Source organism: Salvia miltiorrhiza, chromosome 3 (genome assembly GCF_028751815.1).
Source record: "Salvia miltiorrhiza cultivar Shanhuang (shh) chromosome 3, IMPLAD_Smil_shh, whole genome shotgun sequence".
Lineage (NCBI taxonomy): Eukaryota > Viridiplantae > Streptophyta > Magnoliopsida > Lamiales > Lamiaceae > Salvia > Salvia miltiorrhiza.
Window position 1 is genome coordinate 1,017,281 of NC_080389.1, and position 17,285 is coordinate 1,034,565.

The window sequence follows — 17,285 nt, forward strand, 5'->3', positions numbered from 1 at the left end:
TAGGGTTTATTTAAGGAAAATATATTCCCTAACATTAGGCAATCTTAAACCCTTAAGATTGCCTCATGTCAGTTCATCTATATGTGCAATAGATAATGCCACACAAATTTGTGATTATGTTTGTCTTTCTTTCCCATCTTAATTCAATTAAAAGCTAGTGCTCTGCTTTTCATTGTAGATTTTACATTCGATCTTTGGTGCCAAGAGTTTTAATAAATGTTAGGTGAGTGTGTTATTAGTGGAAGAATGGGCCCACTTTTTTTAGTGAAAAAAGAGGTCCAAGAAGTATTTATTTTATTTTGATATATTTGGAGCAATAAAAAAGTTGCCTTAATAACTTTTTTGATATTCTGTTGCCTAATCTTCAAGTTGCCTTAATAACACAACATTTATTCTAGTTAATAATTCATACATCATTAATGTCTTACATAAAATAAAATTTTAAATACATTATTTCAATACACCTCCTTAATTTGAAATTTCTTTCGTCGCGTCAAGCAATTTTCTCAATCTTCGAAAATTTTCAAATTTCAATGACTTTGTGAAAATATCTGCAACTTGATCATGAGTCTTCACATAATTAAGTTTCACTTCTTTATTGGATATGAGATTTGAAATAAAATGATAGTTGTATGAATATATTTGCTTTGTATCATGGAACAATTAATTCTTGGCCAATGTTACGGCGAACTTATTATCAACGTATATCCGTTGAACCTTCTTATGGCAAGTTGAGTTCTTGGAACAAATTTCTTAACCACATAGCATAACATATATATATACACAAGAGGTAGCTGCAATAAACTCCGCTTCACATGTTGACAGTCATAATATATTATTTCTTTGAATTCCAAGTAAACGGCGAATTTTCTATAAAAAAATATGAATCCGAAAGTACTCTTTCGACTTTTAATATCACCGACTCAATCACTATTAGGGGTGGGAAAAATACTCGATATCTGAATATTCTATTCGAACCAAATCAAAATTTAAAATTTGATTCTGAAAGATACTTCATTCAACCCTCTTCTACCTCTCAGATATATAGTCAATTATCAAAGTAGTTATAACTCGTGAAACACCCAATAGCAAAGAGTTAGTCGTCGCCTTCAGCACATGCCTTACAATCACAAATAGAAACTACAAATCTGTCCCCTGTGACCTAACAAGAAAAGAGAAACGAAAGAGTTGACACAACTTACAAACCAACATGTCAAACCCGAAAGCCAAATGACTTAATTTCTGATCAATAATTTGGAACTAGCCAGATCTCTACCATTCTCTTTGCCTTTTTTATCAGTCAAACATCTGGTAAGCTAGCTCATCAACACTCTGCATCTGATAAAAAAAGAATAAAGATAGGAGAAGACCAACAAAACAGGCATGCTACCAACGAACAAATGTTTCCAAAGATGATTATAGCTAATGACCAAGTGTGTGCATTTCATGCTACTGATATTACTTATATAAAAATTACGGTTGCTATATAAATAGAAGATGTCAAATTATTCAACTTTTATACATTCCTCACCTGATATGAAGCACAGAGTCGAATCTGAAAGAGTATATCAAGAACGCATCGTACGAACATGAAGGCCATAATCATAATTCGATTGGCGTGCCCTTTGAATCTCTCTGGCTGACTTCAAAAGAGATTTGTTACAATCATCGACCTCGATCAGTTCAAGCGTTGGAATGTATCCAAGAGCAATTGGAATCTCAGACAAATCTGGACAACGAAGAAGCATTAGGCACTTGAGCCGTGGGAAGTGGTGACTTTTAGGTCTCCATAGCCGCAAATTTGATTCATCAATAAGCAAAAGCCTCAGATTAACAAAATCTCTCTTAGAAGTTTCCCAGCATTTCCCGTTGCAAGCATATTTTCTTAGTTTCAACTCTTGAAGATTAGGCAACGAACCAACAATCTTCATATGACTCCAAGGAAGCTTCCAGCCAATTAGTGTTAACTTCTTCAGCGACAGAGGAAACTGAAAGGCAAAATTCAGACTCCCGCAAAATGAATTATGTCTCTCCAATTTCAGCTTCTCAAGTCGAAACAGATTGCCGAACAGATTGCCAGGATGATAGCCTTCACTAAACTTCTCTTCAGAGTAGCATATTCCCAACTTTTGAATGTTTGGAATCATTTCCACACATACAAAATCCGTTGCCAGCGAAAATGTTTGTAAGTTTGCTAGAGGAATAGCTGTTACTTCAGGATGGGGTAAAGGATGAAATGAAAAGGCAATAAGATGTCTCAATTGGCTCAGCCTCCAAATCTCCACCGGTAAACGAACCTCAGATCTATAAATAATCAAAGTCTGAAGATTATGAAGCTTTGATATGGTTGGAGGAACTATACTTGTGGGAATGTTGGCAGCAAGGTAAGTTAGATGAATCAGATCAAACACTTGACTTGGCTCCCATTCCCAGTAATCATTTCTACGTAGAACATGAAGAATCTTAAGCAAACTAAAATTCTCTATAGAGGCTTTAGGCCTATATCCCTTCTGCGGGATGCATATAATAGAATGTGTACCTGAGCTATGCGTAGAGTCCTTGAGATCTAGATCATGCCAAGTAACACTTATGCGCTTATAATTCTTCATGACCCGTGGAAGAAAATGCCTTCTAAGAATAGGACTTGGTAAGTAATCCATAACAGGAAGAAGTAAGTTTTCTTGTCTACCCTGTCTTATGCAAAATTCCCGCATGATATCATGGAGGCTACAACTTTTGGCTTTGCAATCAGGCTTTATGCTAGTGGCCAAAACTAGACCTCTATCAACAAGATCCTCCAAACAATCTTTCGCCTCATCTTCTAAGATTTTAGATCCGTTTGGATGTAAAAAGCCTTCAGCTACCCAAAGTTTGATCAGTTCTGAAACACGGATCTGGTGATCTTCTGGGAAACCTCCCATATATAAGAAACACAACTTTAGATGACGAGGCAAGTGGATGTAACTCAAGGAAATTATGGTTTCAAGTTGCCCATCATTCTCCTCCGCTATTTGCCTCCAAACATCGACAGTTTGATCAATCTTAGATAGAAGTCCGGCCACCACTACAATGTATAGAGGCAATCCTCTACATTGTGCTGCAATTTCTCTTCCAACACTTAAAAATATGTGAGGACACCTTCCACCAAACACCCTTTTTTGTAACAATCCCCAACTAGCTTTTTGACTCAAGGGACGCATCATATGAAAGGAATTAGAAGGGTCAGCATATGCAGCCACATTTTGTAGCCTTGTGGTTAGAATGATCCTACTTCCATAATTGTTGTCAGGAAATAGCTTTTTGATATCATCCCAAGCTTTCTTACTCCACACATCGTCCACTACAATAAGATACCTTCTATATCTTAAGCATCTGTGAATTTCCTCCTCCCCAGAGATCTTGCTCTGCACACCTTGTATTCCTTTCATCGAAGCAAGCAGATTTGAAACAATACTAGTTACACTGTAATCTTGTGATATTGTCACCCAACCTCGAATTTGAAAATGCTCCATAATCAATTTATCACTGTAAACAAGTTTAGCAAGTGTAGTTTTACCAATCCCTCCCATTCCGACAATTGGGAGGACTTTTAGTCGGAGTACTGAAGGACGAGTAAGCTGTTCCTTTATTTTGGACAGATCTCGTTGAATACCAACCACGTCATCTTTGCGTGTGAGTTCACGTCTTGATGATGAACCAACAGCAGTTGAAGTATCACTCAGTCGTTGTACGTTGTTGACTGGATGGCTACTCTTGATGCAGCTGTCTACAGCTCCAGCAGTTGACTTTAATTTCTCTGCTCTTTTCAACGAGCGCTTCCACTCTAAATTGGACTCTAGAGATAGAATATATTCGATAACATCTTTTGTTGTATAGATTTGGCGTTTCAAACCGTTGTGTATATATGGGAAGCCCTCGAGAAGGGATTTCACGTGAACGACCTGCTGGGCAAGTGATCTCATAAATTCTTGATTTACAAGAGCAGTAGTAGTTGAAGGAAGAAAGTCGTCATACTCTGCACGACGTGGAGAGTTAGTATAACATAACTACCAGTTTTTCAATACATTTTTTACTGTTAATTGAATAACAATAACATCACTACCTCTTTTTGTTAGTTGAATAACCAAGCCTTTCAATAAGTTGCTGTTTTATTTTGATTTTCCCCCTAAATTTATACTATATTAAAAAAGCCAAGATTTCAATTTGAGATCAATTTCAAATTGATTTAATTTTGTAGTTATAATAAAATTGAAGGTTAATTTGTAAAAACTACTATATTTTTCTTTTTATTTCATTTTTCTTTATCTTCTTATTTTTTTTCTTTTCATTTCTTTCCAAAATTGTGAAATCTGACTAATTATAAAATATTTAATCAAATTAAAGATAACTATAATAAATTTAATTTAATATATTTTATGTAAACATTTGATTAAAAATATAAAAATTATATATTTTATTTATTTAAAGATTAAAATTTTTAAAAATTCTCTCTCCTCTCTCATCTTTTTTTGTAAATTTATTTTTCAATTTTTAAAATTTTTATTTCTATGTTCATTTTTTAACCTTTTCGTAATATCAATTTTTATTATTTTTAATAATTCTTTATTTTTTATTTTTTCAATGTTCACCTCAAATATATTCAATTAAAATTAATTGTTAATTATATTTATATATATGATAATTGAATTAGTATCAATTTTATATAAATATAAAATATAAAAATGTTTCTTGTGCACTGCACAGGTGCAAAAATGCTAGTTGAAATACAAATGAGAAAGCATCATAAATTACTAGGGATAATTGCTCAGAAATATCCTAACTTTCACCTGATCCCAATTTTACATGAATTAAAAAGAGACAAATATTAAAATAACTGTATAGCTTAAGTAAAAGTTAATTATTACCATAAAAATAAAATATATTAATTATAACACTCTTACTAAAATATTGTTTTATTAATTTTCTTTTAAAATTTATCCATAATTTAAAATTTTGAAAATTTAAATTTTAAATTATGAAAATTTAAATCTGAAAAAAAAAATCAAATGTAAAAATTTCAAAAAACTCCTCACCCAATTTAACCTGTAGCCTGAGCGTCCCCCATCCAATTCCCCACCACCTTCTGCTATCCAAACCTTGCGCCGCCCTCGTCAGCCATCGCGACCTGCATCGCCACCGCCGGCGTCGCCACCACCGGTGCCCACGAGCCCTCTTCATTTGAGTTAGAGATTCATTTTCAATACACATCTCCAATAGATCTGCTTCATCTCCGTCAGCAAAAAGGGACTCATACAGCTGAGAAACATTAAATTACATGTAAATTTAAATAAGAACACTATGGTGTAAACGTATTCCAACCATTCTGAATCAAGTTCAATAAAAATTATTAATATGAAATTTTACACCACCTTAACCTAAATTACCATTTTTGTTGTCCTGCTTACTCATCGCATGAAACTTAGGAAGCTAACACTCACTCAATCTCATTTGATTATCTCATATAGTTTGGGAAATATATACTAGTATAAAATTATGATATAGAGCTTCATTCTCCAACTTCATTCCCATGAAGTTGGAGTTTTACTCACCGAGGATAGGAGTCCTGCAACCACCACCGTTGCTAGGGGCAATCCTCCGCAGCTTCTTGTAATCTCCCTTCCAATGGCCTCCAATTCACGAGGGTTGGAATCTTGGTGTCCGAACACCTTCTCTCGTAGTAGATTCCAGCTCTGACACGGATCCATCAAACGCATCTTATGGGAAGGCGTGGAAGAGTTGGCATAAACAGCAATATCTACCAACCTTGTGGTTAACAGAATTCGACTCCCATTGTTGTCATCAGGAAACAACTTCTTTACATCATTCAGTACCTTGGTGCTCCACATATCATCCATCACAATCAAAAATCTCCTGCCTACTAGGATTTTGTACACTTTCTCCGCCATGGATCTATCATCCCTTTCTCGGTTGAATTCTTTCAAGGAATCGAAGATGTTTGAAAGAATTCTTTCTTCACTATAATCTTGTGTTATAGTGACCCAAACACGAATCTCAAAATGCTCCATGATTAATGGATCATCATAAGCATTTCTAGCAAGAGTCGTCTTGCCAATTCCTCCCATACCAGTTAATGGGAGGATTTGGAGCTGTCGCGAATCTCCACAAAGCCAAGCCTTTATCTCTATCAAATCTTCGTTCAAGCCAACCATATCGATTTTGCCAGCTTCTGCACCCTGAGATGAGGATGAACTAGTCCCAACAGAGTCATCAAGTTCTGCATCTTTGATGGTGATGATGCTATTTTTGATCTCCACCACCTCTCCGGCGATTGAATCCATTTGATTTTCTATTCTGCGCAACTGGAATATAAACTTGATTCTTCTTAGTTCTGCAATCCAGTGGGTATATCGAATATTGTAGTGGATTTTTTCCATCATATACAATTCGATAACATCTTCTGCCTCCATTGCTACATTCCTCATTCTTGCTTCCAAACTCTTGGCTTTCTCGGGAAAATCCTCAAGAAAAGCTTGGAGTATAATAACATATTTATCGAGAGATATAATATGTTTTTTTTCGTGAGGAGAAATGGAAAATTGATTATGATTGAGGAATTGATCAATGGTTCTTTCAAGTGAAACAAGAGTAGAATAAGCCATCCTTACACACACTCTCAGAGACAAGATTATGCAAATCAAAGGTAGAATAGAAGAGAAGGGAAAGAAACTATGCTCTAACCACAAGATTTTGCAGATAAAGAAACTATCTTCTTAATACAAGATTTTGAATATAAAATGATGGAGCAACAGCAAAGGGAGAATCAGAAGAGAAGAAATAAACTATCCTCTTGCTACAAGATTTTGCAGATCATATGAAGGAACAATAACAATTGTAGAGAGAGAAACTGATAATTATCAAAATAGACAAATGGCAATCTGTTTTGCTTGATGGTTTCTTGCATTCCTCTGAGTAAATATAGTGTCCAAAAAGCAGAAGGGTTGTTAGAGACACTACTTGTTATTTTCTATAAGAAAAAGATAAACAATTGCTGATCGTTTACTTATTTGTTGACAAAAAATGCAAGCATGACATTTTAACAAACATATTATTTTACGACTATTGTAACTACCGTTAATATTGTAATTTATGCAATTTAAAGAATTCGACAAATGCTTACCCCACAAAGTAATAAATTAATTAGATACAATAATCCATCCTTTTTGAATTTATGAGAAACATCATAAAGTTGTTAGAAAGCAGTCCATGACTTTTAATTAAATTAGTACAGCCTATACGTCCATTACACATGGTAAATACAACACCATTTTCAAACCTTTGCAAATACAACACCATTTTCAAAATGTATTATTGAAAAGATCCAAATACGATGGTGACATCCCAACAACCAGATTATTTAAAGAATATTATTTTCAACAATTTAATGCCATTCAAAAGAAAAATTGTACACCTTTCACAAACTAATAAAATAATTGCATAGAAAATTTCTAGAGAGAGACGATATATCTCTATTTCTCAGTCTTGAAATGTTCTCATATAATATAAAGCAGCCGGGTTGTTAGAGAGACAGTCATTTTGGCTGGTTCAATAGGATAATTATCGTACTAATTAATTAGTTGTACCTATCGCTATGAATTTTATACTGTTAGGAATCTTCTGCAAAAAAATATAGTCTTTTTTTTTTTGAGAGCAAAAAAAAAAAATATAGTCTTGATTCTTGGACACTTCTTCAATAACATAACTAGGTAGTCTCAAAAAAAAATCACATAAATAGGAAATATTCATAGCTTCTCTACAGTAAAATCTTGGTATATAAATAATGTTCCATATATTGAAATTTAACTAATTTATATAAATTAAATATTGTAATTGAATGAATTACTAGTCAATAAAAAATTGAGGTGGTCTCCTGTACACCCGAGTGTACCGTACACCCGGGTGTAAATACACTAACACTAAATCTAAACGATATTAACAATAACAATATTTTGAAATGACACTAACACTATTTTGTTTTACCAATGGCACTATCATGTTATATAAATAACACTATCTCGAAATGACACTAACACTATATTGAAATGAGACTAACACTAAATAACCTATCATGTTATCGAAATGATACTAATACCCCGGGTGTACACGAGATTCTGTGTAAAAAATTTATGTCTCAATACATGCATTTATCACTTTATAAACACTAATACTAGAAAATTCAAGACCAATCAATAGTTAGAAAATAAAAAGAAAGATATATGTATGTTAATCTTACACTCAACTAATTGTTTCTTAGACTTCTTAAGAGACCTAAAAATCTTAAGAGAAAATATTAAAAGCCTAAAATTCAAGTGACTTTAATCAGGTGTATTTTGTATGGAGGGAAAAACCTGATTGCAACTTGTCCCAATTCAACGACTCCACCACTTCAATTACGAATCTTTTAAATCAATTAATAGTTTTTTTTTTCCGTACAAAAATTCTCAATTTATGGCGTGCCTCATGTCAGCTTTAGTTCCAGAAATCTCACCTTCTTGGACAACAGTAGATGGGCTTCTCTGACACAAATCGTCGAGCACTTTATCTGCACGGCGGAACCATTCGCTCCTAAACCAACCCCAATCCGGATTATAGGTTGTTTTTCCATTAAAGAAGATCTTTAGGTGTTGAGCAAGGACCAACAACGTCAAAAGCACAATCAGCTTCAGCTCAGTTGTTTCAGCTGAAAATATTTTCAATTTTTTTGAGTTTGTTTTAGGTATAAGCTTCACCAAACAGAGGTATATATTTTTTTTTGTGTGTATTTATTACCTTTTCGGGCCCTTGTTTTATTTTGTTAACCAAAGCCCAGCAATTATAATTTACAAGCCCAATATGGAATCAACGTGCCAGCCCATATTACAGTTCGATTATATATTTTCTTTTCTTTATCTTTATTTATTTCTTTGTAAAATTACTAATTATAAAATAGTTAATATGCATATCAAATTAAAGATCACAATAAAAAAATAATTTGACATATATTTATATAAATATTTTATTTAAAATATAAAAATTATATTTATTATTTAATAAATTCTCTCTCCTTAATTCTCTCATTTTTATTTTAATTTGTATTTAAATTTCTTATCTTTTTTCTTTTACATTTTCATAATATCGACTTTTATTATTGTAAAATTTTCTTTATTTTTTATTTTTTCAATAATCAACTCAAATATATTCAGTTAAAATTAATTTTTTTAATTATATTTATAAATATGATAATTGAGTTAGTATCAATTTTATAAAAATAAAAAAACATTTTTCGTGCATTGCATGTAGTGAAAATGCTAGTTATATTAAAAAATCAAGATTTCAAAGTGATTTCAAAATTGAGTGGCGATTTTAAAATTATAATAAAATTGAATGTTTTTGTATAAACTATATTTTTTTCTTTTTATTTCCTTTTTCATTATCTTCTTATTTTGTGTTTTATTTCTTTCTAAGATTATGAAATTCAACTAATTATAAAATATCTTATATATTTTATATAAATATTTGATTTATAATGTAAAACTTATATTTATTTAAAGATTTAAAGTTTCAAAAGAAAATATCTCATCTCTCATCTTTTTTTCAATAAATCTATTTTCTACTCTTTTTCATTTTTATTTTATTTTTTTACCTTTTTTTGTCTTTTCATAATATCAATTTAATTATTGCGTATATTTATTTTATTTTATTTTGATGTGTTAAAAAATGGAAGCTATAGTCCTCATTTTGATGTGTTAAAAAATGGAAGCTATATTCCTCGTTTTCAAATTCTGTAATATATAGTCATCATTTTCAAATTACGTAACATATAATTCTTTGAAAACACTGGAAGTAATGGTTCTGTTTTAACAATTAGCTCGGATTATCTTGTTGATTTTTGTCATCTGCTCGAAGGAGAAGAGACTCTCGCTTTACTCAATGCAGTAACTCTAGTGTTTGATACATACTCTGATTCGATAGTGCTAAGTTCTAACACCTTTTACCAAGCATATAGCTTCTATGCATATTTCCTTGAATTATGTATACTCGAGTTGTTGTGATAAAATGGTCATAATTCACTATTTTGTGAAATCAGTGTTGATATTGATGGTTTATTTGCATGTAGCAACCAACACTTTTCTTGGTGGGAGGGAAGGCTTTCTACCATGAAGTAAAGCTAAGTTATCGAGGAACAGAACGTCGCCCTTTTGCCACTTGAATTGGATGCTCTCTTCTTCGATGATCTCTTGGCATCGTTTCACCGCCTCGTCCGGTATTTCACTTGCATCGGCCATGGTGGCGGAGCTGAGCTCGTTACCGTGCATTCCAACGACGTTGTTGAACCACATCCTCCTTCCTTTTCTTCCCTCGAACACCCTTGTTAATGGTCTTGGACCTAATATGAGTTTAAAATTATTTAAGGCCATTATCTTAGGGCTATTTGCAAATATAGGCCACTATTTTTCGGACTTGCAAAAATAGGCCAATTATTTTAGTTTTTGGTATTTTTAAGCCACATGTGTACCAATCAAGCTATTTTGGGCCACATTTCGGACCCAAAAAGTGGCATATAAATGCTGAATTGAGCTCAAATGTGGCCTAAAAATGCCAAAAACTAAAATAATTGGCCTATTTTTGCAAGTCCGAAAAATAGTGGCCTATTTTTGCAAATGGCCCTAAGATAATGGTCCTAAATAATTTTAAACTCGACCTAGTATCGTCTTCACCCCACCCTCTGCCAGCCATTGCATCTCCATTCCTAATGCCTTACCCCTGCACACGTCATTGATTAAGAGGGCGTTTACTCTGGAGGATTAGCCTTGATATATAGATTAAAAATAGTATGGCTAATCCTTTGTTTAAAATTTAGGGATATCCCAAGACCCTTGATTTTTTCTATCATTTGAGTTAGTTTTACTCGATTTATATCCCATTTCAAAAGTGGGATTGGAGTAATCCTACTCTTTAGGATGAAAATACTCAATCATCACTACAAGAAAATCGCTAATAGATGACAGACGAAAAGCATCATCTATTAGAAAACCGTCTGTCACTAATGAAGGTGTAGTCTATTTGTAGGTGTTGATGGACGACTGTTTTTTGCATCTGATCAATCATGCAAAGTAAACGCTCCCTCTCCACAATATGTCTAGAAAGAACTCGAAATTGCTTACCTCTTCTCTGCTTCTACGCAATCTGAAGTCCCAAATGCATCTTCCCAACCTCGACCTCTCATGGAAGAAGCATCGTTTTTGGTTAGGGCCATGAACGTGTATCTCAGTCCTTTCCTCTCCATCTCCTCCACCATCTCCGGGTACTCTTCCAACATCCTCTCCGTTACACGGAAGCTAGGCGCGATGGGAGTTTCTCCTCCTTCCGGCGGAGGTACTTCACAGAAGAGAATCACCTTCTCTGGGAATTCTTTTATCTGATTAAAATTAAAACCAGTGTGAAACCCTAAACAAAAAAGATCCATTAAATCATTAATTGAACTCGTGCAATGAAACTCACCAAGACCATCTCATGGTGGTAGTATATGAACTCCGACAGGGGACCTTCGTTGGCCGTCCAGACCCTCTTGTAGACATGCGTGCACGGGGCGGGCCCCACGTACCGTATGTCCTCCCACCCGAAGGCCTCGACTATGTCGTTGAACTCGTGGGCATTCTTCATACAATAGGAAAGGAAGATAGAGTTAGAAATATAAAGTGGAAACATGAGATACTTGTAAAATGAAATCTGAGTCCAAGAATTCAGATATCAGTCATCAAACTTGAGAGGGAAACCACCCAACAAACTCAATAAATCTCTAACCTGTCAAAAATCGAGGGAAAGCAGATTTCTGATAGGCTAACAGTTAATACAACGAACTTCAAAAAAATCATCTCCATAATTTTGTTGCTTTTCTTGTATTACGTTGCGACCCCAACCGATCAAGGCTAACTTCTTCAGCGAGCTAGGAAGAACAAGATTAGGGACACCAGTATATTCATACGAACTTTCAAGTACCAAGTTCAAGTTTTCAAGTCGACGCAGATGCATCAGATTGTGCAAAAGTAAGGCTTCGAAATCCCAAGAACAAATGAGGGACAGTTTCTTAAGATTGGGTATCATGTTGACGATACTTGAAGAACATTTGAGATTGCGCAGTGTCCCAAGTGTTTGCAGATTTTCTAGAGCTAAAGTGGCAACATTGAGCTCATCTAATTCACACCAATAACCAAGAGTAATGAGATGTCTTAACTGCGGCATATTCCAAATTTCACGCGGCAAATCAAAAGTATTTTTCACGATTAAGGTTTGAAGACACTGAAGGTTTGATATTGCTCTAGGAATATGACCCACGTAGCAGAAAGCAAGGTACCTCAAATGATATAGCTCGAAAAATTGATCAGGTAGAAAACGGGACTGAAATCCGACTCTCAACACGTCAAGGACCCTGAGCAATCTAAAACTCCCAAAAGAGACGAGTTCATACTTGAAATACAATATAGTACGGATGGTTGAGCTAAAAACGTTGGCGAAAGATTCAGTTTCATCAGATTGAGAGATACGTACCCTGCGCTCATCTTTCATGCTTGTCAGCAGCTTCCTTCCCTTCACGTGGACAAGAAACTTTTCTTCCTGTGATTTCTTTATGCACAAATCTCGTACCAGATCATGAAGCCTGCAATTTTTTGTTTTGCCATTAGACTTATTATTGGAAACAATAATAAGACTTCTCCTGATAAGATCCTCTAGATACTCTTCTGCAATTTCTTCAAAGCTTTTTGATGCAACTGGCCGTTTCACAAAGCCTTCAGCTATCCATAACCTTATCAGGTTCTTGACTTTGATCTTGTGATCTTCTGGAAATCCTCCCATGTATAAGAAACACGGCCTCAAATGATGAGGCATATGGTTGTAACTCAGAGATAAAATCTTTTCTACCTGTCCATCTGTTGTGGCAAGAATATACGATTTTACATTTTTGGCAATTTCCTTCCACAATGTTCGAGTCATACTCACCGTAGATAGGATTCCTGCAACCACCACCACTGCAAGGGGCAAGCCTCCACAACTTCTTGCAATCTCCCTTCCGATGGTCTCCAATTCAGGAGCAACGGAATCTTGGTGTCCGAACACCTTTTCTCGTAGTAGATTCCAGCTCTGATCTGAATCCATCAAATGCAACTCATGGGAAGGCATAGAGGAGTTGGCATAAGCAGCAACATCTGCCAGCCTTGTGGTTAACAAAATTCGACTCCCATTGTTGTTGTCGGGAAATAACTTCCTTGTATCATCCAATACCTTGGCGCTCCAAATATCATCCATTACAATCAGAAACCTCCTACCTACTAGGATTTGGTACACTTTTACTGCCATGGATATATTACCCCTTTCTCTGTCGAATTCTTTCAAGGAATCTAGGAGGTTTGATAGAATTCTCTGTTCACTATAATCTTGTGATATTGTGACCCAAACACGAATTTGAAAATGCTCCATGGAAAATGGATGATCATAAGCATTTCTAGCAAGAGTGGTCTTGCCAATACCTCCCATACCAGTTATTGGGAGGATCTGGAGTTCTCGCGAATCTCCACAAAGCCTACTCATTATTTCCATCAAATCAACGTTCAAGCCAACCATATTGGTTTTTCCAGCTTCTGCACCTTGTGATGAGGATGAACTAGCCCCAACATAACCATCAAGTTGTGCATCTTTGATAATGATGCTATTTTTGATCTGCACCACCTCTCCGGCGATTGAATCCATTTGATCTCTTACTCTGCGCAACTGGAATATAAACTTGATTCTTCTGAGTTCTGCAACCCAGTGGGTATATCGAATATTGTAGTGGATTTTTTCCGTCATATACAATTCAATAACATCTTCCGCCTCCATTGCTACATTACTCATTCTTGCTTCCAAACTCTTGGTTTTCTCCGGAAAATCCTCAAGAAAAGCTTGGAGTGAAAGGACATATTTATCTAGAGATATAATATGTTTTTTTTCAGGAGGAGAAATGGAAAATTGATTGTGATTGAGGAATTGATCAATGGTGCGCTCAAGGGAAACAAGTGTAGAATAAGCCATTCTTACACACACTCTCAGCTACAAGGTTGTGTTAATCAAAGGTAGAATAACAAAGAGAAGGGAAAGAAACTATGCTCTAGCCACAAGATTTTGCAGATGAAATGAAGGAACCATAAAGAGATAAAACTATATTCTTAATACAAGATTTCGAAGATAAAAAGTTGGAACAACTGCAGAGAGAGAATGAGAAGAGAAGAAATAAATTATGCTCTTGCTACAAGATTTTGCAGATCATATGAAGGAACAATAACAATTGCAGAGAGAAACTGGTAATGATTCAATTCTATCTAACAATGTATTATTGAAAAGATACAATTATGACATCCTAACAACCATATTATTTTAAGATTATTCTACCGACTGTCAACAATTTTACACCATCAAAAAATTTGTACATATTATTTATATAGACACCACAATAGATCTATCAATGAACAAGTCAGTTCTTGAAAGGTGAAAGGTCAATAGATTCCATGAAATTAATAAAATCATTAGTCCACACGAGCCAGCTAAGATTAAGGATTAAAAAAACTATAAATTTTAATAATAGAAAATTAACTTGTATAGCTGGCCTTTAACGGATGACTTAATTGTAGTAATTAATTTTGACATTGACTTCTTAGTTTACTGGATTCGAGAAACATAGCTGTTGGGGTCAGTTTAAATAATCTGTATAAGCTGTCAATTAACAACTTGTACATTTTAACCCAAAAAAAAAACAAATATTAAGAATAACATTCTATCCATTCACAAAAATTATATTGTTTCCTCTTTTGAAAACTGTACTTTATATTTGAAACCTCATTCACATTTAATATTTACAAAATTTCACTTATTTAAAGCATCAATTTTGATGTGTCGTTTTCTCCACATTATACATATCTAGCAACTATTTATTAAAATTCATGCCCCAAACCACATTATAATTTTCATTGACAGATAAATTTCGAGTGCAAAGCCAGCAATTTCAACGAGAGATTTCTTGAATTTCATGTGTTGAAACCAAAATAGTTACCTTATGGCATCCCTCAGCTGTGATTCGGGTACAATAATTTGATCTGTTTCGATTGTTAATCTCTTTGACGCAAATCCTCGAGCACCTTATCTGCACGGCGGAACCATTCGCTCCCAAACAAGCACCAATCCCATTTGCTGGCCTCTCATGGCTGCTTCTCACCATGTTTTTCCCTCAATAGAAGAACAAGAAATTCTCCTTTAGGTGTTGAGCATATCAAAGCTCAATCAGCTCAGATTCTCCAGTTGAAAATATTTTCACTGAACGAAGATACTTTATTTTTCTTTTTTTATTTGGTTATAATACGTTTTAGATACATTTCGTTTTATTTTGTTAACCAAAGCCCAACATGTGTAACTCACAAGCCCAATATGGAAGTGAGGTGGAAGCCCTCAAGCTAATCCTTGACATTTGGGTTGGGCCAATTTTATATTTTGTTTGAAATTACAAAATTTATGTTTTTATACTGCAATTAATAATAATTCTAGTATAAAAACACTTTAGTCTCTAACTAATTATTATTTGTTATAAGAAAATATTAATGAATGTTATCTTATTTTGAATAAAATAACATATTTTAAATAATACTCCCTCCGTCCACGAAAGAACTTTCTATCTTTCTTTTTTGGGACGTCCACAAAAGAACTTCCTACCTATTTTTGGATTATACCCCACCACTTATAATCCTCTTACTTTTCACTTTTCACTTTTCACAATTCCCAATATTAAATAACACATTTTCACTACTCCCAATACACTCAACTACTCCCTCCGTCCCAAACGAAATGTCCTGTTTTTCTTTTTGGGCTGTCCCAAACGAAATGTCCTGTTTCCTTTTTTGGCAATACACTCTCTCTCTATACTTAATATTTAAATAATTCCATCAACCCACTTTATCTACTTTATACACATTTCTTAATCTCCGTGCCGAAAAGAAATAGGCCATTTCGTTTGGGACGGAGGGAATACCTTTTATCCACTCTCAATACACTCAATAATATTTTTTCTTAAAACTCGTGCCACTCCCTCCTAGGAAGTTCTTTCATGGACGGAAGGAGTATTAATAATAACTAACACTTTAGTTATAAGAGTCAATTCATGAAACTATCCATTCTCTTTTAACAAAAATAAACAAATATCCACCACATAAAAAATTTAAAAATTAATCAATTTTTTTTGCATCTTTATGATGAATTAAGTATTCACGAGGCGCATAAGAAATTGGATAAGATTTTACAAAGTTTGATGATTCACAACCCATTTCCTGGGTATTGAAGTGTGACAGGTATTTGTGTGCGTGTGTTGGTCTAGTGGTAGGAGGTCCAAGACTTTGATGTTTTGGGTTCGAGTTCTCTGTCGCGCAGTCTTTAAATTTCTTTATTTATTTATGTAATTTATCAAAAAAAAGTGTGGGAGGTATTTTAAACTGTAAGTCATGTGTTTCTACATACTCCCTCCGTCCACCAATTAAAGGCCTATATGAAAAAACACGGGTTTTAAGAAAAAATGTATTTTTATCAGTTGAGTGGAGAAAGGGTCCCACTTTTTTGTAAAGAATCTTCGACTTTTTTGATTAAATAATGAATAAAAACTTACCAAAAATAGGTAGGCCTTGTTTTTGTGAACGGACCAAAAAGGCAAGTAGGCCTTGAATTGGTGGACGGAGGGAGTATTATTGTTATTATGTAGACATCTATACTAATAGAAAAAGAACTTAAGACAGTCTAAGGTACAACTTGTGGATTGTCTATTCTACCCATGTTAAATATTTATTATTATAGTTATAAAATATAACTTGTGGATTGCATATTTTACCCTTGTTATATACTCCCTCCGTCCCACGAATCTTGATACGTTTGGTTAGGGGTGTAAGTGAGTCGAGCTAGCTCGCGAGCTACTCGGGATTGGCTCGAAAATTACTCGAAATCGACTCGATGTTAGTCGAGCTCGAACTCGAGCTCGAGCTACTCGATTAGGTACCGAGCCCGAGTTCGAGTTTCTTGATACTCGACTCGTTAGGCTCGTGAGCCTAATCGAGCCCAAACAATTATACATATATTATATATTATATATAGGCCCAAAATAAATATAATTCAGCCCACAAGAAGGCCCAAGTCACAAGCCCAATTATATTGTAACAATTAACAATTACACAAAACCTAAACTC

At 34.4% G+C, this 17,285-nt stretch overlaps 4 protein-coding genes across 5 annotated transcripts in view; 1 reads left to right on the top strand and 3 right to left on the bottom strand.

Annotated features, from left to right (window-relative positions):
* LOC131016908 (uncharacterized) overlaps positions 1-17,285 on the top strand; it is a 1,184,262-nt gene that overhangs the window by 975,449 nt on the left and 191,528 nt on the right. The window lies entirely within an intron of this gene.
* On the bottom strand, positions 989-14,576 carry LOC131016790 (putative late blight resistance protein homolog R1A-4). The gene is made up of 6 exons (XM_057945520.1): positions 14,437-14,576; positions 5,589-7,059; positions 5,073-5,295; positions 3,063-4,015; positions 1,532-2,510; positions 989-1,338 (listed from the first exon to the last, which is right to left on the bottom strand). The coding sequence occupies exons 2-5, from the start codon at positions 6,657-6,659 to the stop codon at positions 1,569-1,571; spliced, it is 3,189 nt and encodes a 1,062-aa protein (XP_057801503.1). The 5' UTR covers positions 6,660-7,059; positions 14,437-14,576; the 3' UTR covers positions 989-1,338; positions 1,532-1,568.
* Positions 9,944-11,947, bottom strand: LOC131016942 (clavaminate synthase-like protein At3g21360). 2 transcript variants are annotated; one of them, XM_057945755.1, is made up of 5 exons: positions 11,842-11,947; positions 11,539-11,694; positions 11,202-11,455; positions 10,739-10,800; positions 9,944-10,423 (listed from the first exon to the last, which is right to left on the bottom strand). In XM_057945755.1, exons 2-5 carry the CDS (start codon positions 11,545-11,547, stop codon positions 10,140-10,142), a joined length of 609 nt encoding a protein of 202 aa, XP_057801738.1. In that variant the 5' UTR covers positions 11,548-11,694; positions 11,842-11,947; the 3' UTR covers positions 9,944-10,139. The 2 variants fall into 2 exon arrangements, with proteins under 2 accessions (XP_057801738.1, XP_057801737.1); XM_057945754.1 differs by lacking the exon at positions 11,842-11,947 and having other exon boundaries at positions 11,539-11,809.
* LOC131015738 (putative late blight resistance protein homolog R1B-14) lies at positions 11,788-14,445 on the bottom strand. The gene is made up of 2 exons (XM_057944159.1): positions 11,944-14,445; positions 11,788-11,841 (listed from the first exon to the last, which is right to left on the bottom strand). The coding sequence occupies exons 1-2, from the start codon at positions 14,101-14,103 to the stop codon at positions 11,788-11,790; spliced, it is 2,214 nt and encodes a 737-aa protein (XP_057800142.1). The 5' UTR covers positions 14,104-14,445.